This window comes from Megalobrama amblycephala, linkage group LG19 (genome assembly GCF_018812025.1).
Source record: "Megalobrama amblycephala isolate DHTTF-2021 linkage group LG19, ASM1881202v1, whole genome shotgun sequence".
Taxonomy (NCBI): domain Eukaryota; kingdom Metazoa; phylum Chordata; class Actinopteri; order Cypriniformes; family Xenocyprididae; genus Megalobrama; species Megalobrama amblycephala.
The window spans coordinates 23,099,291-23,123,311 of NC_063062.1; the positions used below are offsets into that span (position 1 = coordinate 23,099,291).

Genomic DNA, 24,021 nt, shown 5'->3' on the forward strand with positions numbered 1-24,021 from the left:
TCCTTTTAAATTAAACAATTTTAGAAAAATGAACATGTAAAGGAGGTAAACTGCAAAGAGGACAAAACATATAAAAGTCAGTATAACAATTAATAAACAGTGCTATTTTAAAGCAAACAAATCATAACAAAACAGCAAGCACTGCAACATTTTCGCTTATTTGTTTACAGGGGTGAATCCTAAAATGATAAAGTAGTGGAAAATCTGACTTCACAATTTTAAACCATAATGTAAAACTATTTATTTTGTGTATCTCTTCCCATGATGGCATTTTTAGTGTTTCTCTCTGGATGTAGATGGATGATGTAGCACTTTGGGGCAAATATGGACACCAGTAAACCAAAACTAGAAGCTAAAATGGCAATATCTCCACAGCTATTGCATATTTCCCCGGAGAGCTTACATATGCTGGAACAAACGCAATCCACACAGCACAAAAGATCAACATACTAAAAGTGAGGAACTTTGCTTCATTAAAATTATCTGGAAGATTTCTCACCAGAAAAGCTAAAAGGAAGCTTACAGTCAGCTTGCCAACAGTCCAATGTATCCCAGCAGCATAGAAAAACCAGCTACTGAGCCAATAGCACATTCATAAACCATTTTAGATCGGGTATACTGGTTGTTTTTATGGGGTGTTGGAGAGGCAGTTGATAGCCAGACTGCACATATGACAACCTGGAGGGCTGTTAGGACCAGAACTGTGCATCTTTGTTGAACTGCTCCAAACCATTTCATAGCTCCTTTGCCCTCTGGTCAAGATAACTTGGACACAGCTATTACCACCATAGTCTTGACCAGGATGCTGGAGATGCACAGGACAAAGCTTATGCCAAACACAGCATGTCTTAACTGACACGTCCACAGCTGCGGCTGGCCGATGAAAAGCAGTACACAAAGGAAACACATTTTCAATGACAATTGCAGCAGAAAGCTGAGCTCTGAATTATTGGCGAGTACTATGGGAGTGTTACGGTGATGAGCAAAGATGACCATCACAAGAGCGCAAATGCAGGTGCCAAGTAGGGAAGCAGTGGTCAGAGAGATGCCCAGAGGATCATCATAGGACAGAAACTCTACTGCTTTGGGGACACACTGATCCTTATCTGGATTGGACCAGAACTCATCTGGACACACTGTGCACTCAATAGCATCTGTATATAAGAAAAATACTGAAGATTAAATTACTTTAAAATTATATTAAAATTTTGCCAAAAATAATCTGCTCACCTGTTGTATTGGAAATCTCTCCATCTCCACAGGGCAGGCAGTCAAAACAGCAGATAGGAAGACCCTTCCTCCTGGCTTGCCTGGTGCCTGGGGGGCAACTCTCACTGCACGCAGACCTTGGGTGCTGAAAGCGATATCATGGTAGACATCAAGAGATATGCTATTTGGTATGTTTGTCATCTCTTTTAAATAATGAGCTTAGCCTTTCCATTTATTTATTCATTTGTTTTAGCATAGCTTTGACTAGTATTCAGACTACACTTTTGCTTTGCTTCAAAAAGGATGACATTAACATGTAATGCTTATTACTTTTTTTGTCTCAAAGTTCCAGTATATTGCATCCTCATCAAGTGTGAGCACCATCTCTTTTGCCGCCCCTTGATTACCTACACCAACTGTGTAAGTCCTTCTTGATCCATCAGAACTCGGCTGCCAATTTAGCACGTCATAGATAGGCAGAGCATCTCCATTCTTATTAAATGACACTTGATCCCCAAAGCCTGTGGTGAAGTTCACTTTCTGGAGGTAGTGAACCAGCTGTACAGTTTGTAGACAGAGCAAGTGTTTAATTAATATACAGCACTTATTTAGATTTTCCACCTTCAGCTGTTCCATATGCCTGAAGAGAATCTGCACTATACATGTGGTTCTTACCTGCCAGGGTTTCAGGTTGATTATGTCAGCACAACTGTTCCCACTAAATGGTCCTCTCCCCTCTTCACACTGCATCAGGTCATGAAGCCCATGTGCCAGGGCATAAACTGCCTTATAGACATTATAAGCTGCTCTCAACCCTGAAACATCAGTGTATGGTGTGTTTGTGGTGCTCAGATCCTCCTGTCCTGTACACACCTTTTTCACTTGCTCTCCATCTATCACACTTCCCTCATTTCCAAAACTACACCTGAACATGTTCTCCCAGAAAATCCTCACTATACTATTTCTTGGATCATTACTGGGGTGGAGACGTAGCAGAAAGTCATGAAGACTAGGGGTGGGACAAAATATCGATATGGCGATATATCGTCATCCTTCTCTGTGCGATACGAGAATCGTATCGCTGCGCCAAATATCGATATTTTAATTTAAAAAAATAAAGCGCTATATATAGATTTCTTTGCTCAAAGCGTCCTACTTCAAGGCGGCGCTCAACACATGAATGAGGGAAACGTGAACTTAAGTTAACTAGCCTAAGAAAAAGAGGTTATTAACAGGATGGCGGACAGCAGTGTGAGTAAAATAGATGCCCCAGCCACGTTTAAGTTCAAAGTCTTGACGCACTTTTATACCATTGATGTGACAGTCGTAGATATCTTTGACGTTCTTCACCGAGCGCTTAGATATACACGGGAGCATTTGAAAGCATATATTAGGGATCCTCTGATAGACGCCTGCATGCTTTCGAACGCTCCCGTGTATATCTAAGCGCTTGAAGAACGTCAAAGGGTCTGTTTGCACCTGGTGACTTCATGCATTTTCTCTGATCGGATAGCTATCCGATCGTGAAAAGACCAGGTCTAAATGCCTAAATGCCTAAAAACGCATTTGAGATGGATTTAAATCCGATCGCTCAAACCACTTCAGGAGATGGTCTGGGACGCATTCCAGTCAAAACTGTCTATGCTCAGTCTAAATGCATCTGGTTGTTGAAACTACATATGTAAATTTTACTTCTCCCAAAAATACTAAAACTGAAACATGTGAGAGTCAGATATGACAACGCTACTGCATCACACATCGCCGCAGATCTCTTCAGCAAGCTGACGCGCAAACTGCCGCATATGAAAGTGAAAGTAAGTCGCAGACGCACAACACACAATTATCTTCATTAAAAGTAATGAGACCTTATACCAGTGCTGGCGCCGCTCTCTCCTATTGCAGTCTTTGATTTTGAAATTAACTGATGGTCAATAAAATGCACCTCATATTTCTTGCTTTCGGTGACGTGAACTCTATTAAATGTACATATAAGATCGGATTTATCCGTTAACCTGCACTTATAACCTTTTCACGTGCATTTTGTTTTCATATTAAGACCAATATCGCGATGTATCATTATAGGATTGTCTAGCGATATATCGATTATCGCAGAATCGCTAACTCGCGATGTTATCGGGAGCCATTTATCGTGATCGTATCGTATCGTGAGGTACCCTCCGATTCCCACCCCTAATGAAGACCCTCAATCTCTCCACGTCTGATAGCAATGCCCAGTGTGCCCCCCAGGAAGGGCAGGAAACGTGAAGTGTGGTATACAGGTGAGGTGGACCAAGCTTCACTTGCAATCCACTGCCTGCCTGTCATGTTCTGCAACACAACCTCTTCCATCAGTGCTTTTGTATTATTCTTTTTTCTTTTTTAACCAGAATATTTTTCCAAAGTAGGTTCTGTAAAAAACAAATTTAGGACATATAGCTAAAAACACAACATGTAACCTAAAGGTGCAACAATGTGCACATAGTATATTTTTACTTTTTTCATCCCATCTTACTATTGGTACTCGAAACTGTAATGATTGCGGACTCAGGCAGGGATCCATTGGCAGCTTTTATTAAAGTGAGAGTGGTCGTACAGGCAGGGTCAATCAGGAGCAACCAGGAACAGCAATGGACAGGCAGAATCGTGGTCAAGGAACAGGCAATGATCAGGACAGGCAGAACTCACAAGACATTATACAAAGCACAGGTCAGAGGTAGGCAGCACAGGATCGTAAAACAGGTAACAGGCAGGAACGGCAACAGACAGGCAGACAGAAATAATAAAGCTTAGAATTGTAACAGTAGTTAGCAAGACTTCGCTGTGAGGTGGTGTGTGTGAAAGTCCTTTATAGTCCTGGTAATGAGCTGCAGCTGGGTGTGGTGATTAGTGTAGTGTGCTAGGCTGTATGTGGCAACAGGTGATTGGTGTGGAGTGAGCATGTGACTGGCAGGGAGGATTGTGGGAAGTGTAGTCCGGGAACTGACAGGAGCAGACGGTGATCGTTACATAACACCCCCCTTCCGGAAGGCGTGTCCTCGCGACGTAAATGGCACGAACAGGGAGGGAGGGTGGGTGCATTGGAGTTACAGCGGGAACATGGTCTCCAATGCAGATTCCAGGGCAGCCACAGTGGATCAGGTGCCACGGGTAACCATGGCGGGTCAGGTGGCTCGGGCAGCCACGGCAGGTCAGGTGGTTCGGGCGACCACGGCAGGTCAGGTGGATTGAGCAGCCACGGCAGGTCAGATGGTTCAGGCAGCCCTGGCAAGATAGAGTCTATAAATGACCACAATGGGTCAGAGTCCATAAACGGCCATAACAGTTCCAAGGCAGATGACGGCAGTGGCTGGGCAAGGTCCCCACCTACAAGCTCCCCACCCTCAGGTATACTGCCCCCCCCCAAAAAAGTTCTTAGGGATTTCAACTGGCTGGCTTGAGTGCAAAGCGGCCGGCTGGCTTGAGTGCGTAGCGACCGGTGGGCTTGAGAGAGAAGCGGCCGATGGAGGCTTAGGAATGCCAGCTGCACGTGCTGAAGTCAATGGAGGATCGTTCACACTGGACACCAATCCTCTTTGCTCCCGGATGGGTCTCGAGACGTGACGTGACTCTGGGTGATCAGCGAAGACATGACAAGGCTCCAGGCGATCAGCGGAGAAATAGACTGGTGTTGTGATGGGGGCCGCCATTTTGTGAGTGTCCTTTGGTGCGGCAGCCATTACGTGATTAAGCGAGGTGTTGCATTCCTCCGCAACACCCACAGTAAACAGAGAGCCAACAGTCAATAAAGCATAATCTATGAAATGACTTAGAGATGTACGGGGTCCCTCATGGATGAGTTGAGATTTGAGTGGTTGGTTCACACCATCACAGAAGAAGTCTATTAGTGCGCAGTCAGGCAAGTTTGAATATTGTGCAATGTCCAAATATTCCGCTACATATTCCTCCAATGATCGTGTGTCCTGCGTACTCCACAACAACAATTGAGTAATGTCCATACCGTGCAGATGCTCTCCGGGGAAGCTGCTGGATCGTGGTGGCGGCGAAGTCTTCTGTAATGATTGCGGACTCAGGCAGGGATCCATTTGACTGGCAGGGAGGATTGTGGGAAGTGTAGTCCGGGAACTGACAGGAGCAGACGGTGATCGTTACAGAAACAGCCCAAGAACATTGGAAATCGCAATTGAAGGAGTTGAACTTGGATCCCCTACAATCCCAATCACAGGAGGGGGGCCAGTGCAGTTTAGGCTGGAGAAGGATTCCTCTGTCCCACTAGCCAGGGATACGGCAGCCCGGAACGCCATTCCTAGTCTCACACAGTTGTCATAAAGATGATAACCAAGAGTTACATTAGGCAGCAGGGTTGGATTATCATTAATTTCATTCACTGCAAAAGCCATGGTCTGAGCCTGCTGGAAGATTTCCACATTAAATCTAAGAAGAAAAAAAACAAGATAAATGATGATATGAAGGGATTTTAAAGAGATTAAAATATTAATTAATGCAAGCATTAATGCATAGAAAAAGAAAACAAAAACAAAACATTTGAAATCAAGCATCACTTATGAAGCCCTCCTATTGTGCATACTTGGTTAAATTTACAGTGGTTTCAATATAGATTCTTTGCCAAGGCAGAATTACGGCTGTCAATACATCATGTGAGCAAGTTAGCTGAGATAAAAGAGGGCAACGAGAACCTAACATTTACATTTTTAGTATCAATTATTAATTATTATTAATTATTAATTATTAATTATTATTATGGTTTGTAGTCACTTTGGACCCTAACTCACTTTTCACAGTATGGTGGTTCTGGCTTGGTTCTGAAGCTCAGCTCTGGGAACACTGTGAAAAAGTGAACATGAAACAGGCCTCCAAGTATAAAAATCTCCATCCTGGTACATTCCATTCAATTTGAAGCGTCCCTGGAGCTGACAGGTACCTGATCTGAGGACTGAATCTGCAGATATACAGTTAAATGACAGATATAGAGTAATATACAGAGTCATCCACATCTCTCCTTCTCTCTCTCTCTCACCCACCGCAAGAGGATGCCCTGCTGAGTGACTGCTGACCTGAGGGGATCTGTGCCTGCTGAGTCCATAATTGGCCAGATCGTTCTGTCAGTTTGGATCAGAACACGGACTCAGTCTGCAGGCTCTCAAAAGGTTTATTTTAAAGTCTTTTAAACAAAAGGCAACACAAAAGTCCTCTCAAATATTCAACACAAAAGCAGTCAATAATCCAGACAGGAGCAATCTCAAAAGCAAATTTAGAGCAGCGTTCTTCAGAGAATAACACAGCCGCAGAAGAGCCTGAATAGGACGGTGTCATGCAGCAGGGGGTGCAGTAGAGGCGGTATGCGGGTGGCGCTCAGGCAGCGTGTGAGGCAGGGCAGCGACACAGCAATCCGTGCGGGAACACGGAGAGCGCAACCAGGACTGAATGCAGGGGAGACCAGCCTGGGAATTCAGGAGGAGAGGTGAAAAAACAAACAGCATCACAACACGGCGGAACATGAGACAAAGCTGAAGGCTTGCTGGCACAAAACACAAACAACGATCTGGCACAAGACAGCACACAAGAGGGGATTAAATAGGAGACTTAATTGATGCAGAACAGGTGGAAAGAGTGAAACAATAACGAGATGATGAATGGAATAACAAGGGGGCGGGGAAAGACGCCACAATTACAGCGCACACATGTACTACAGATGACAACAACAACACACGACAGACAGGGGAACAACTGACAGATCAGCCCAGGGACATGACAAAAGTTGTTTTTTGATTGAATCACTTCCGTTGTAAAAATTGTTAAATGACATATTTTCTACTGAAAACCAAATACCTTTAATGTATTCTTGCTGTTCATTTACGTGTTTAGTCTATTAAGTTTGCGTGTGTATGTGTGCAGAAGCTTTGTCTTTTTTAAAAAGTGATATTGGCAAATTACTTGTCTGGTCCGCATAATACAGAAAAATTAGTTGTGTCTGCGGATCTATGTGAATTGGAATAATTTTGATAACGTCGTATCTATACATAGGGAAAGGAAAGGGAAGGAGGCCTTCACAGGGGATACCTTAGTTAAAACGTCAGGGCTGCGTTATCATCATGTCTAGATGCAGGTCCTTCATCTCATCTGGATACGGCCTGGATCTGGCAGGCTGCGGCAAACCTCTGGATAAACAGAGAGAGACTAATATTAGCACAGACGCAGTTCTTCTTATGATGTAGCGAGTACATCAGGTGTTATGGGAAGTGTTCCCAGTTCCGGCTGACCTAATCTATGCAGCCTAACAATTTACATAAATTGAATTATAGAAGTAGATAATGTGTTATGTGTATGCAAGTTTAAACAGATGTGTTTTTAGTCTAGATTTAAACTGACAGAGTTTGTCTGCCTCCGGAACAGCGATAGAAAGACTGTTCCAAAATTTAGGTGCTAAATAGGAAAAGGATCTACCGCCTGCAGTTGATTTTGATAATCTAGGTATTGTCAACTGTCCAGAATTCTGAGATCGCAATAAATGTGAAGGACTATAATGCATTAAGAGCTCGCTCAGGTACTGGGGAGCTAAACCATTTAGTGATTTGTAAGTAAGTAGCAATATTTTTAAAATCTATATGATGTTTAATAGAGAGCCAATGCAGTGTTGACAGATCCAGGCTAATATGGTCATACTTCCTGACAGTCAACAGAAACACAAGTAGCTGCAGAGTGTAACACAAAGAACAAAAGCTTCCCCTCACTTTTATATTTCTAACCTCCAAGGCTGAAGCCTCTGTCCTTTTACCATATTAGGAACGTCTACCACTTCAGAGTTTTTCCACTTGTCACCCTAAGTAGGCATACTTAAGCACTTCTGAGAAAAACAAAATCATTTAACCATAAGCATATAAGTAAAATCATATGGGAATTATACAGAAACTCAAAATTTCCCCCAAACATGCACAGTTTATTGCTGTTCAGATAGGTTCTCTAAAGGCTTTTTTTTTTTTTTAAAGATAATGAAGAGATAAATAATTTGCTTAATCAATTATATCTACTTATCCATGTTTTCTACTTGCAAGTTTTTTTTTTTTTTTTTTTTCTCAGAATGTCCTCTAGATGTCAGTCATGTATTTCACTTTTGCTGTGTAAAATAAATAATAATAATAAAATAAATAAATAAATAAAAAATACTGTGTTTGTACTGTTTAGAATTTTGTTGCAGGGTGGGGTGAGGATTGGGCAATCAGGTAGCAGGAGTCAAAATTCAGCACAACACCGGAAATGCACCTCTTGAGGCTGTATCCTAATCATAAACAAATGATTAGGATATATAGCAACATTGGTGCATGTTGATCCAGAGTTTGCATCATCTGAAGTCCTCACAGGTGTTGAGGCATCTGAAGTCTTCATAAGAGGCTGGATAAAAAACTGGAGCTGATGTACTCTCTCGTTAACTCGGGATGGGTATCCCTAGATAAAACAGAAAAGAAAATGGAAAACAAATAGTGTAGCTGCTGTTCATCACATTAACCAAAGATAATCATGTGCATTTGATCTGATATAACTGGAGTACAAGGTTATGAAATGCATTATGTGAATGCTTGGCAAAACAGATGTGTCTCTAATCTAGATTTAAACTGGGTGAGTTTGAGCCTTGAACATTATCAGGAAGGCTATTCCAGAGTTTAGGAGCCAAATGTGAAAATGCTTTCCCTCCTTTAGTGGACTTAGATATCGTAGGTACAACCAGAAACCCAGACTGTTGTAATCCTAAAGAGCATGATGGATTGATGAATTGAATTTTGATGTAGATTAGTTGAGCACTGTGACATGAAAAACCTTAAAAACACATTTAAAAATAGCAGAAGCCAAAGAGCAAATAGAAAAAAAGGACACAAACCAATTTAGCATTAACTTCAAGGAGACATAAGCCCTATTCGGAAGGGACTAGATTTTTAAATGACATTTGAGTTACAATTCTTATCATTTGACATCTGTTATTTCATGTACCGTTTCGGACCGGACTACATTTCCATGTTTATCACAGAGATGGGAGTGTGTGTGTTCTGGATGTGGGCATTACAGAAGCTAATGTACTGTATTTACATGCATCATTTATGATGTATATATATCCATTATTTATAGATATCATTTTAATTTATTATTAAAACAATATTTAAGTAAACTTTACGAGTTGTACAAGTGGCTGTTTATAATAAATATGTGAGCACTTGACACTGAAATTAAAAATTGGCCACCTTAACAATTTCTGCGATTTGGCTCTATTTGTTAGTTTTAACATTATTCTTTTGTCAAATACTATCCATATTGAAATGAAATGAAAGTATACGGAAGATTGATGCACATACGGTAGCTCATGTAATGTAGGTCAAAAAGCTCATGAGGTGAAGCGTTAGTAGAATATTTGCAATCAGAGACATTCGCATTCGAATGGGATTAGATTTTTTCAGAGGACCGGTTTTCTGAAAAACACTAGGTAATTTGCTCTGGAATTTTTACAGAGGTTGTGTGAGAAAATCACAGACATAGCAGATTAGGACAGGATTAAAATCTCAAAGTACGTCTGTGAAACGCAAATTTCTCTAACGACCCCCTGTAAAACTAGTCCTGTTTGAATAGGGCTATAGATTTAATTTGAGCTGCTTACCACATGTTGAGCAGCAAGCTCATTGGCTGCAGATGCAACAGACCAATCAGCTTGTTCCATGCAGTAAACTGTGTTTGCTAGCTAGCAGATTGCATTAAGGATTTTCTGTATTGCAATAGAGATAATTGAAATGGAGCTGTAGCGCAAGTTCTGCCGGGAAGACTCAAATGTTACGTCACTTATTAGTTCAGATCTAACCAATCATTATCTAACACTTGGAGTATAAAAGATTGGTACTTACACTTGTCTGAGTTTGCAGATGCTGACGCAAACGTTCAGTTACTAGCGCTCAGTTGCAAACCAAATAATGTCTCTTAACAGACAAACCGTGTGCGACTATTCAGATTCCAATGAAGAATTTGTCCCACCATCTCCTCATCCTCTGCGTCGTAGTACGCGCATTCAGTGCTGCGACTCCTCATGGGCTCAGTGGTCTTCGGATAAAATAATCAACACTCTCGAGGCTGTCGGTATACCTGTCAGCCAAGGATTATCCAGAGAAGATCTGCTACCCTAGGTAGTCCACCTCTTACGGCTGACACCACTGCATCAACTTCACCGCCGTCAGGCCAGACCAAACAAGCCGGCAAGAAGAGGTCCGCCAAGTCGTCTTCTCCACATCCAGCCAAAAGATTCTCACAGTCTGCATGGATATCATCTCCTCCGACTGTCTCCGAACCTGTGGATATTAATTCTCAGCTCATCCAGGTTGTTCAAAGCCTTTCAGACACTGTCAAAGGCTTAGAATCGAAGGTGTCGAAATTCGAAAATTCCTTCGCAAATTCTAACCTTTCAGCTAATCCTCTTACGACCTCTCTAGCAATTCCAACGAATTTTCCTCCTCCTGCTGGATCAAGCTTTTCATTGTGTCTGCCTTTGACTTCTTCTGCACTGCCAGCTTCTCATCTTACGATCCAGACGCCATTCCAAGATGTTTCTGCCCCGCCTGTTATGGCAAATTTCAGTCTTTCCACTGCTGTGCCAGCTCAAGAGTGTCTTCTCCTCATTCTAATCATACCGCAAGCTAAACTGCTAAATGCCTGTAAGCTTCCATTCATTTTAAATTTGCTTGATGACTTTTTGCTGATCGATTTTCCTTCTTCCCAAACTTCAATTCTCGACATACTTAAACAGGTTTTTAGTGACGTCGACATTCCCCTTTTGGAAGAGAAAACCCTGGGCCCCTCTACTTCACTAGAATTTCTAGGCATCTTACTCGATACTGACAACATGCAAGCCTCTCTTCCAAATGAGAAGCTTTTTACGAATCAGGACGTTTCTGGAATCTTTTTCTTCGTTACAATCTGTATCTGAGCGCGATATGTTTTCTCTGCTCGGCCACCTAAATTTCACGATGAGTATTATTCCTCAAGGCAGGTCATTTATTTCTCGCCTGTTAACTCTTGCTCACTCCATGCCAAATTTAAGCGACCCGATTCGGGTAGATGAAGGGTGTTTGTCTAATCTCAGATTTTGGTCTCGCTTAGTAAATAATTGGAGCGGTATTTCCTTTTTCTATAATGATGTTCCCGAATTGTCGGAAGAATTGCAATTGTTCACTGACGCTGCCCCTTCTATTGGCTCTGGGGGGTTCTTTCAAGGGCAATGGTTTGCTGAGAAATGGCCAAACACATTTCCCAAGCCTGAATCAGGTTCTGTCTCTTCCGCTCTTCATGAAATCTATCCTTTAGCGGTAGCTAGTGTACTCTGGGGCTCGGAGTGGTCACGCAAATGTATTATAATGTTTTGTGATAACGAAGCCACGGTAGCTATTATCAACAAAGGTAGATCTTCTAATCTGACGATCATGCCATTTTTGAGACGTTTAATTTGGTAATCCGTCGTTCATAATTTCATAATTATGGCCGCGCACATTCCTGGTCACTGTAATATCATAGCTGACTAAATTTCTCGTTTTTGTTTTCAGGCTTTCAGATGGCTCTGCCCTTCAGCCAATCAGGATCCAACACCCTGCCCCCCGCTAGCAAGGATCATATTAAACTAGACCAATTGCTCAAATAGGCTAGTCACTATATCTCAAAAGGCGTGGCTCCCTCCACACTTAAGGCTTATACTTCACATGGTCTTCATTTCTAATGTTTTGCTTTTCCTTTCAGATTATGTTATTTCCCATTTTGATCTCGACTGTTTGTGCCTTTCTAGTTCACAATTTCGAAAATCGCAATCTTAAAATTTCTTCCATTCGTAGGTTGCTCGCAGGCATTCAATTTTATGCAAGGTATTTTAATCCTAATTATCCAAGTCTTTTCACCGTACCATCTATTCGCTTGTTACTCAAAGGCATTGCCAACTCTTCCAGTAAACCTTCAGATCACCACCTTCCAATTACTTTGTCTATTTTGCAAAGATTAATTATTTCCATCCGCAATGATCTCTTTTCCCCTTATATAAACATTCTGCTAGAAGCTGTGTTTTTATCAGCTTTCTATGGCTTTATGCGCCCAGGGGAATTTACCTCAGATTCTAAACATTTCAATCCTGCCCGCTGTCTTTCTTTTTCTGATTTATGTTTTTCACCCAATTTCTTTACTCTTTTCCTGAAGCATTCTAAGAATGACTCTCAAGGATCTGGTGTAACTTTTTCTAAACTTAATAACAGCTTTTTTCCTTTCAACTCAATGAACTCTTTGCCCTGGCGGTCATGTCTCATCACAGTTTTGGGGGTTGGCTATGCCCCGCCTTCAGCTTCAGGCAGGAAACGCAAAGGCTGCAACCCTCAGGACGTGAACTACGGACGGGGCCTACGCCAAAGAACATTTAACTTTATATTCTGCTTGCTGTTAATAAATATAATAATAAATATCAGTGTTTCATTATCTTGCCTCCCGAGTCTTTCTGGTAGAAATGGAGCTCTAGTGCAAGTTCTGCCGGGAAGACTCAAATGTTACGTCACTTATTAGTTCAGATCTAACCAATTATTATCTAACACTTGGAGTATAAAATATTGGTACTTACACTTGTCTGAGTTCGCAGATACTGACGCAAACTTTCACCTCCATCCTCCCCACCACCACCAGGATGGTCCCTGTCCATACTCCCCGGGGTCGGCTACGCCCCTGCTTTCAGCTTCAGGCAGGAAACGCAAAGGCTGCAACCCTCAGGACATGAGGTACGGACGGGGCCTACACCAAAGAACATTTAACTTTATATTCTGCTTGCTGTTCAATAATAAATATCAGTGTTTCGTTATCTTGCCTCCCGAGTCTTTCTGGTAGAACTGAAGTGACTTATAGCCAAGTATGGTGTCCCATACTCAGAATCTGTGCCTTGCAATTCACCCTTCCAAGTGCACACACACAGCAGTGAGTATTGAACACACACACACACACACACACACACACACACACACACACACACACACACACACCTGGTAAGAGCTGGTAATTCCTTTGTAATGTTTATGTACAAGGGTTCACTTTATTTTACAGTCCTATTTCCATGTACTTATTATGAACGTACTAGTGAATATACCAGTTAGTTAATGCGTAAGTTACACCTGGTAAGAGCTGGTAATTCCTTTGTAATGTTTATGTACAAGGGTTCACTTTATTTTACAGTCCTATTTCCATGTACTTATTATGAACTTACTAGTGAATATACCAGTTAGTTAATGCGTACGTTACACCTAGTAAGAGCTGGTAATTCCTATGTAAGGTTTATGTACAAGGGTTCACTTTATTTTACAGTCCTATTTCCATGTACTTATTATGAACGTACTAGTGAATATACCAGTTAGTTAATGCGTAAATTACACATTACTTAGGGTGAGGTATAATCATGGTACAAGATACTTCTTGAGTACTGGATGATATACTTTTGCGGTTCAACTTGCCTAATCTTTACAGGACAATAATTCACTTAATAGGGGTATTTTGATGACATACATACAGATCAGTAACACTACTGTACTTGGTATACTCAGTTGTCATGTGTCAAAAGCCTTGCTTAAAGGACTACTTGATAAGTATTAACACTATGAAGTGCTGTATAGTTACTGCAGTGTATAATTTTGGTAAGCACATTTGTTTCACAGTAGTTAAGTAAGTGTCTGTTATTTGTGTCCACACTTGTCTGTGAGTACAACATAGTTACCATGTATATACCACTAGTAAGTGCCTGTTATTACTGACAATTGTCCATAAGTACAACATAGTTACTATGTATATACCACTAATAAGTACAGTGATGTGTCTTACTAGTTACCACACATAAGTGCCTGTTATTACCCACACTTGTCTGTAAGTACAAAATATTTACCATGTACGTACCATTAGTAAGTACAGTAATGTGTCTGTTAGTTACCATATCCGGACACTATAAGTAAGCACCTGTTATTACTCGACACTTGTCTATAGGTACAAAGTAGTTACCATGTATGTACCATTGGAAAGTACAGCAGTGTTTCTTATTAGTTCCCATGTACATACATGTCAGGTAAGTACCTTGTGTTACCACTCTTTTACCTGTATGTACAACATAATTACTACATATGTACCAGGAAAGTACACGTACTGTAAAATAAAGTGCTACCGTTAAATGTTGTTTAAAGGAAAGATACAAAAATGAAATCCTCCCTTTTTAAGGACTTTTCAGTGAATCAATTTCTTTCTTTCTTTCTTTCTTTCTTTCTTTCTTTCTTTCTTTCTTTCTTTCTTTCTTTCTTTCAAGGATCCAGCTGATTACTGGAGATTTGGAGGAGGATTGCTCTTTATGTGTCTGTCCACTTCTGGGGTCTGTTCTTCGTACCTCGCTTAATACATCTGAGATGATTTGACAGATGGCGGATCTTATCTAATCGTGATAACAGAACTCTGGCTAATTTGGTTCTTCAAACAAGTTTGCAGATTGGATTAAAATATCTGGATTAAATTATCTGTGATTACTGCGTGTTCTTGTGTTCCTCGAAAATGGCAGATGTATCAATACTCAAAACCACGATCATCAATGCAGCGATTGACACATTTCTGTACCTCTCATAAGAAAACAACCAATCAACCAAAATGACATAGTTATAGGCTAGTAGATAAATGAAATGTGCACTGTGTGTTTTTATTTATCTACATTCACAATTTCCTATTTGTACAGGCTTTATGTTTTTATTTCAATGTTGTAATTAGCCAGTTTTACCTTTAAGCAGATATGTTACGTGACAGCATTAATTAAAGTTTCTTAAGGGTCATGATCAAGTTATCTGCATCTCTTGCACTGCATGATACCACTCCTATAATATGTGTTGCACAGATAGGCTAACTGTAGCCTACATCATGTGTGTAAGACTCCTTTAGAATTATTAGGTAATTATTCCCTCATGAATAATAAATACATTTAGAATTTTAGCATGCTTTAACACTTTACTGAAGGTTTTTTTATTGTAATAATTTGTAAAATAACAGTGTTTCTCTGTAGAACTTTTCACACTGTCACTTTATTGAAGGTGTTTGATCATAATAATCTAGGAAAATTCTGTAAAATAACAGTTTTACACTGTAAAAAAATCATAAAAAAAAGTCAAATGACTGGCAGCAGTGGCTGCCAAACAAAAAATCATAAAATTAAATTAAAATATCTTAATTTAAACAAGGAAAAAGCTCTAAAACTTTTAATGAAAATTTCTGTTATTTAAGATGTTAGGTAGGAGCTGTACACTGATGGAATTATTTTTGTTATTTTTGTGATTGTATAGGGGTGGATTTACACATACTGACCAAGTCGTCATGAGCCATGCGTCGCAAATTGATGAATACAGCCATCTGCTGGAAGCTAGTTATTAATTAATGAAGTTTTAAATATGGACATTTTTCTTACAAAAACCCATCACTTTCCTTCAGAAGGCCTTTATTAACCCCTGAATCCGTATGGATTCTTTTTATGACGGATGGATACATTTTTTTGGGTTTCAAAATCACACCCTCTTTCACTACCATTATAAAGCTTGAAAGAGCCATGATATTTTTAAATATATCTCTGATTGTGTTCATCTGAAAGAAGAAAGTCATATACACCTAGGATGGTTTCAGGATGAGGAAATCATGGGATCATTTTCATTTTTAGGTGAACTATCCTTTTAATGATTATAATTCTATAAAACAGCAGGAATTTAAATATTTTAAATAATTTTACACAAAGATGAAACATCACAATAATATAAAACTATCTCTTTTGTGTTTCTCTTCCCATGATGGCTTTTTTAGTGTTTCTCTCTGGATATAAAATGATGATATAGCACTTTGGGCCAAATATAGCCACCAGTAATCCAAAACTAGAAGCTAAAATGGCAAAAATCTCAACAGCTACTGCATATTTCCCTGGTGAGCTCACATATGCAGGAACAAACGCAATCCACACAGCACAGAAGATTAGCATGCTGAAAGTGATGAACTTTGCTTCATTAAAATTATCTGGAAGATTTCGTGCCAGGAAGGCAAACAGGAAACTTACTGCTGCCAACAATCCAATGTATCCCAGCAGCATAGAAAAACCAGCCACTGAGCCAATAGCACATTCATATACTATTTTAGAGCGGATATACTGGTTGTTTTTATGGGGAGTTGGAGAAGCAGTTGATAGCCAGACTGCACATATCACAACCTGGATGGCTGTTAGGACCAGAACTGTGCATCGCTGTTGACGTAGTCCAAACAATTTCATTGCATCTTTGCCCTCTGGTCGAGATGACTTAAACACGGCTATTACCACCATTGTCTTGACCAGAATGCTGCAGACACACAGGACAAAGCTTATGCCAAACACAGCATATCTTAACTGACACATCCACAACTGCGGCTGACCAATGAACAGCAGCACACACAGGAAACACAGTTTGAGTGACACCAGCAGCAGAAAGCTGAGCTCTGAATTGTTGGCGCGTACTATGGGAGTGTTACGATGATGAGCGAAGATACCCATCACAAGAGCACAGAAGCAGGTGCCAAGCAGAGATGCAGTGGTCAGAGAGATGCCCAGTGGATCCTCATAGGATAGAAACTCAACTTCTTTGGGGACACACTGATCCTTATCTGAATTGGACCAGAAATCATCTGGACACATCATGCACTCTGCATCTGTGAGTAAGAGACAGACAAAATGTGTACACTTGAAAGGAAATTACTTTTAAACTGTATTCCAATTTTGCCAATAATAATCTCTTCACCTGTTCTATTAGAAATCTCTCCATCTGCACATGGCAGGCAATCAAAACAGCAGACAGGAAGGCCCTTCTTCCTGGCTCGTCTGGTGCCTTGGGGGCAGCTCTCACTGCACACAGACTTTGGGGGCTGAAAGAGACATCATCTGTTATCAGAAATGTTTTTGTCAATGTTTTATTGATTTATTATTTGTCTTTTCATATTTATGAGCATTTAGACTATACATATGCAAAAAGGATGACGTTAACATGTTTAATGTCTAATTACTTTTTTTGCCTCAAAGTTCCAGTATATTGCATTCTCATCCAGTGTGACCACCATGCCTGTTGCCACCCCCTTATTTACTACGCCAACCGTTTGGACCCTCATTGATCCATCAGAGCTTGGCTGCCAGTTCATCACATCATAGATGGCAAGGGCATCTCCATTTTTATCAAATGACACATGATCCCCAAAGCCTGTGGTGAAGTTCACTTTCTTAAGGTAGTGGACCAGCTGTACAGTTTGAAGACAGGTCAGGTATTATATGTTTATCTTCAATTTGAATTGATATAGAGCACATATTTTGCTATTGCAGATCTTCTACATGCCTGGAGAGAATCTGCAATATATCTGTGGGTCTTACCTGCCAGGGTTTCAGATTTGTTTTTTCAGCACATCTGTTCTCACTGAATGGTCCTCTTCCCTCCTCACACTGCATCAGGTCATGAAGCGCATATGCTAGGGCATAAACTGCCTTATAGACATTATAGGATCCTCTTAACCCTGAAACATCAGTGTATGCTGTATTTGTGGTGCTCAGATCCTCCTGTCCTGTGCACACCTTTTTTACTTGCTCCCCATCTGTTTTTGTTACAAAACTACACCCAAACATGTTCTCCCAGAAGATCTTCAGCATATTATTTCTTGGATCATTGCTGGGACGGAGACGTAAAAGAAATTCAAGAAGTCCCTGGATTTCTCCACGTTTGATGGCAATGCCCAGTGTGCCCTTCAGAAAGGGCAGGAAACGTGGAGTGCGAAATGTAGGTGAGTTGGACCAAGCTTCACTTGCAATCCACTGTCTCCCTGTCAAATTTTGCAACACCACTTCATCCATCAAAGGCAGCAGATAGGATGAAGTCGAAATAGCAACTATCACTCTAGCTGTAGAAGCTTGAATCACTCCCATTATATGCTGAATTTCTCTAGTGTTGTTTTGGGGCAGACTTTTAGAATAAGCAACACAAACTCCAAACAGCTGCACAACCTTTTGGAAGGACTGAGCAGCATAGATACCGTAATCGTCATCACTGTAGAGAAGACCAACCCAGGTCCATCCAAAATGGTGCAAAATCTGAACCATTGCCTGCACCTGGAAGGCATCACTGGGAATTGTTCTGAAGAAAGAGGGATACTTTTTCTTGTCACTCAAACAGGAGCAGGTGGCAAAGTGACTAACCTAATTAGAGGAGATGGAGAGAATGCATGAGACAGAAAAATAGATGAATGATCAACATACACATTAGAAACAATGTGTTGAGAAAATAGTGTTAAGATACAATATATTTGGCTAAAAATGTATTTGAAAAATCCAAAAATATACATATAGTGCAAAAATATGCATATAATGTATTTTTACTTTTTTTCATCCCATCTTACTATAGGAACACGAAATAGACCCAGCACACTGGAAATGGCAATGGATGGAGTTGATCCTGGATCCCCCACAATCCCAATCACTGGAGGAGGGCCAGTGCAGTTGAGATTGGAGAAGGAAGCCTGTGTCCCACTAGCCAGAGACATGGCAGCCCGGAACGCCATTCCTAGCCTCACACAGTTGTCATAAATTTGGTAACCAAGAGTGATGTTAGGCAGCAGGTTTGGATTTTTATTGATCTCATCTATAGTGAAAACCATGATTTGTGAATGCTTAAAGTTTTCCATATTGAATCTAAGAAAGAAGTAAAAAAAAAAAAAAACTGTTAAATGTTGATATTAAATGATACGGTCCAATTTATATTAGGTTTTACATTTAAATTAATCATTTGATGCAATGCAGTATCAATACAGTTTAAAAAGTACTTGCATGTAATTATATATCTGTAATTAATTTCTGTAATTACATATATAATTACACTGTTGACCCATCCCTTACACCTTAACTCATACTTAAACCTACCCATACCACCAAACCTGTCCCTAACCATAACCAGTATCCAACCTCAATAGCAACAAAAGTCTTTTTTTTCCCATAGTGAGATAGTCATTCAGGCCCCAGACTCACTTTTCACAGTATGGTGGCTTTGGGTGCATTCTGAAGCTCAGCTCTGGTAACAAAGTAATTAAGTGAACGTCAAACAGACCTCCAAGTATAACATCTCCGTCCTGGTACACCCCATTCAACATGAAGCGTCCCTGGAGCTGACAAGTACCTGATCTGAGGAGGATTGAAGCTGCTGAGATGCATTTAAGGGACAGATACAGGCAGATGTTTAGCGTGGCCCACATCACCCTCTTTCTCTGATCCACTCGCCCACTCTGCTCACTAAGTTGTGATGAAGGCTGTGAGGGATGTTATTTTAAATGAGTAGGTGGTGCCAAGTGGGAATTCCTGGAAATCACAACATCACATTCCCATCCCTTTATAATTTCCTATTCTACCCTACATTTATTTATTTATTTAATATTTTGCTTTGGGGGGCAATAGTACTGATGAAATTATAGACATTGTATGTGTGTAAAATATGTATATGTATTTGGGTAATTTGCAGTATTAACCCTTATGCTGTGTTACACCCTTTAACACTTTTTGTGCATTAGATAATATATGAACTTAAGTTTAATGCCATATTAATATTTTCAAGAAGTGCATGATAATATGAATTGTTTAATAACATTTAAAAGTTTAACAACATTTGTAAGTGTTACAAGTTTCAAAATAGTGTAACTGGAGTAACAAATGAATTTGACTGGGGTTCACTACTCTCAGCTCTTCTAGTTGTCTGCCCTGGAAAACAGAATCATTTAATCAGTGAGTGAAAGAGCGAACCGCCATCTTCATATACAAATCTCTGTATCTTTATTACAAATTTCTCAAGTCAAGGTATAAAACAAGAACATTCCCGTAGTGTAAACATGTTTCATTTTCAGAGTCCGTTTGTTACTTTCAATTTTAAACACCTCAATACAGTTTTTCTTTTCTTTACTCTCCACATATCAGTGGGTGACATCTTTCTTTCACACTCACATTCACAAAATAATCATGTTTTTACAAAAATAAACATCACTCTTTCTTTAAAGTGCAGTAATATCACAAGGATATATATATATATATATATATATATATATATATATATATATATATATACATACATTTGTATATATAACTATTTGTCTTTTTTCTTTTTAACTCCAGAAATCCACAATTATACTAATGTAATAATGTGAATCATAAACCTTCTTTGGCTGTAAATGAATATTTAAATGACTTAAGAGTCACAACATGAATTAAGCACATAGGGAAAACTGTTCAACTTATAACACATTGTTAAACTCAGACCAGACACCCAGACACCTAACTGCTTCTGTATAACTTTAGTAATAACTCCCTTTTAAGTTTTAACCCCTTACCAGTCACCCCCACTTTTGGCCAGGTAGTGAAAAATGACATACCCAAAATAAAATGGTTGCTGCTAACAAGTCCTCCGGACTACACACAAAACCAAGGTATCATTTGAAAGCTGACACTTGACAGTTTACTATGAAAGACTTTATTCAGAGATAAAAAAGCTCAAACACAATGGATATATATATATTTTTTCATAATAATTGTTTATGGAAATGAAAAATGCAAAAGGCAGATACATAGGGGCCTGGAAACATAAGCAAACTAAAGCCATATGTCTAATCAATATATGTTTAAAATTTGAAGGTGATACAAGCAAAACATTTTTACAATCATTTATTTCAGTGCATGTCTAGGCACCTTTCCAAAAAGGCCACTTGGAGATGCCAAAGGGACACTTGGTAACCACCTTTTACTGTGAAGTATAAGAAGTCTATTTGATCATTTCCATACATTTTATCATTCCAATATTTCAAAGCACAATTTATATACTATATCTGGTATATTTTTTTTCCTCTTAAAAGTTTAGAAAAATGCAATCCAAGGATCATTTACATACAGCAATATACAGCCATACCACCCTGTTGTTGCCCTGATGGCACATTTACACAATGGTAAATTTTATATTCAAATTCCAAGGATCATTTACATACAGCAATATACAGCCATACCCACCCTATTGTTGCCCTGATGGCAGATTTACATCAGTGTGGCGACCAGGGCGGGCGAGAGCCGTGAGGGAACGGCGCAAGGCCGGTGACGCAAGTGATAACGAGCATCACCTGGGAGGCGCACCGGCCTTGAGTCTCTCACGGAGGAGCTCCGGGAGCATAAAAGGAGGAGCGACGACAGTGAAGGACGAGAGAGGACCAGGCCTGGACTTTATGTTATGTTTTATTATGTTTTGTGTGGCCGGCAGACGTCCGCGAGGGTCTGCCGGCATTACTTTCGTTTTGTTCTTTGTTTATTTTGGTATTAAAACTTTGTTTGAACGTTCGCCTGTTCCCGCCTCCTTCTTCCCGTATTTACGAAATGTGTTACATTGGTGCCGAAACCCGGGAGGAAGGAGGGACATGCTGTTGGAGAGCCCTCGCTGCTGAGGGGGATCGCGGTGCTGCGGAGTTCGGGCAGCGCAGGAGTGTGAAGACCGCGAGAGGCTGCCCGAGGCGGTGGTGCTGGAGCATAGTGACAGGTGGGACGGAGACCCGGATGCCGTGCTCCTGGGACGAGGTGGGGTGGCTGCCGTCCAGGAGGGAGCGGAGGAGTCGCTGCCGTCCGCCATGAAGGGGAGGAGCAGGGGACGGGGGACTCGCTGCCGGCTGCCCTCAGCCGGAGGAGCCATCGCCGGCCGCCAGGAGGCGGTCGAGGATCGGGCCGTCCACCGAGCGTCCAGTGCCATCGCATGGCACCGCGAGGAAAAGCCTCTCGGCAGGCTGAGGACCGAGCGGCAGTGTGTCTGGGAACCGGACCCAGAATTTTTTTTCTTTCTTTTTCCTCTCTCCCCTCTCTCGTCCTGTCGCTCCCCTTGCTTCCGTCTCCTTTCTCTCGTCTCGTCTGTCCTTACCCCCAGGTGCTGCGGCCGCCGAGACAGGCCTGCGAGGGGCGATGGGGGTATGTGGCGACCAGGGCGGGCGAGAGCCGTGAGGGAACGGCGCAAGGCCGGTGACGCAAGTGATAACGAGCATCACCTGGGAGGCGCACCGGCCCTGAGTCTCTCACGGAGGAGCTCCGGGAGCATAAAAGGTGGAGCGACGACAGTGAAGGACGAGAGAGGACCAGGCCTGGACTTTATTATGTTTTATTATGTTTGTGTGGCCGGCAGATGTCCGCGAGGGTCTGCCGGCATTACTTTCATTTTGTTCTTTGTTTATTTTGGTATTAACCCTTTAACACGTACGATCACACCGGTGTGATCAGTCTTGTCTGGCCCCAGGAGCGTACGATCACACCGGTGTGATTAGAACGTTCAGTGCATCGCGTGATCAACTGCCAAATTCAAATGTGCGTGCGCGCTTTGGCTGGCGCTAAACCAGAGACGGACGCGTGCAGCGCTTTTCATATATTACATATATGCAGTGTTTTCAACCAAATAATGTTTATTGTAGATTTCAGACATTTAAATACACACGAGTACTAACAAAACAATATATTTAGAGTTTGTAAAATACACAATGGTGTCTATAGAAGCGGAAATAACAACCCTTTCCATTATAATTAGACAACACGTTTTATTCATATTAGATACACATTGTAAAAGTAACTTTAAAGCTTACTCTGTTCTTCCCCAGTTCACCGACTCACTTACTTTCATGTATTTCGGGAAAAGTGGATAAATTCACGGGTTGTAAATCCAACAGATCCGATTCTCTGTGCGGCGCAAACTAACATGGCGGCGCCCATCGCGCATATGGCTCAACTAACATGATCGTTATAAAGGTGTTTAAACTGCAAAACACATCCACTTGCACATATTTGTCAATCGGAATATTAGATATTTCATGCTATAGTCAACAAATTTGTGAATATTTTGAATAACAAAGGAAAAATTAAATGAAAGCAGATTATATCATTCATACAGTGCTGCGGTGTGTCACATAACAAGCAATGACGCGTCACCATGGAAACCATAAAGTGATACGTTCTAAATAACGGTCGCTTAAAAAAACTCACGCTGGGGGGTCAGCCAGAATATTTAAAACTTACGTGCGAAAGGGTTAAAACTTTGTTTGAACGTTCGCCGGTTCCCGCCTCCTTCTTCCCGTATTTACGAACTGTGTTACAATCAGTTTACTATTTTTCTATTCAAATGCAAAGGATCATTTACACAAAGCAATTTACCATCATACCCACTCTATTGTTACCCTTACTGAACATTTACACCAGCAGCTAATGACCAAGACTGCAATCAAGATGCTAGATACAGCACTCTCCTCCGAATAATCCACATTTTCTTCATCACTGCTTCGCATAAGTTCTTCCAATGCAGAAACAGGAGAAAACAACTTCTGTGCACGACGCTGATCCATGGCTGACGAACGTATTACACGCGAGATTATGCTAGCAGTGCGAGTGCTAGTGGCCAGCAGTTGTGTCTCCTATATTTGCGTCACGCCAGCGGGCTATTTTTCCTGGAAGCAGATTGTTACGCACACTAAACAACAATGTATTACACGCGAGATTATGCAAATCAACACATTGGCATAATCGTTATTGCATAGGCTAACGTTACATGTCAACACAATAGTTTGCCATTGCTGTCTTTTTACTTTTTTCCCACTTATGTTTGCCTGTGCGTAATCACACGTCACTGAAAGCGCCTGTCCACTTTTTTTTTATACATGTATATGTGTCCAGTTTTCATCGGACATCTTCTGGGCTGT

The 24,021-nt window shown here is 40.9% G+C and overlaps 1 protein-coding gene and 1 pseudogene across 1 annotated transcript; both read right to left on the reverse strand.

Moving 5' to 3' along the window:
• Positions 1-236: 236 nt before the first annotated feature.
• LOC125253918 lies at positions 237-7,032 on the reverse strand (annotated as a pseudogene).
• Positions 7,033-15,528: 8,496 nt separating this feature from the next.
• Positions 15,529-20,268, reverse strand: LOC125254797 (extracellular calcium-sensing receptor-like). Its single transcript, XM_048169625.1, has 6 exons — positions 19,301-20,268; positions 18,676-18,967; positions 17,660-18,475; positions 17,302-17,529; positions 17,040-17,163; positions 15,529-16,950 (listed from the first exon to the last, which is right to left on the reverse strand). Exons 1-6 carry the CDS (start codon positions 19,522-19,524, stop codon positions 16,040-16,042), a joined length of 2,595 nt encoding a protein of 864 aa, XP_048025582.1. The 5' UTR covers positions 19,525-20,268; the 3' UTR covers positions 15,529-16,039.
• Positions 20,269-24,021: the final 3,753 nt, after the last annotated feature.

Excerpts from the sequence above, each read along its gene's own strand:
- LOC125254797 (XM_048169625.1), bottom strand. The coding sequence starts at position 19,524 with ATGTGGGCCACGCTAAACATCTGCCTGTATCTGTCCCTTAAATGCATC. Across the intron at positions 18,476-18,675 it reads GTCTATTTCGTGTTCCTATA|GTTAGTCACTTTGCCACCTG; the intron begins GTAAGATGGGAT and ends TCCTCTAATTAG. Across the intron at positions 17,164-17,301 it reads GGAACTTTGAGGCAAAAAAA|CCCCCAAAGTCTGTGTGCAG; the intron begins GTAATTAGACAT and ends TGTCTCTTTCAG.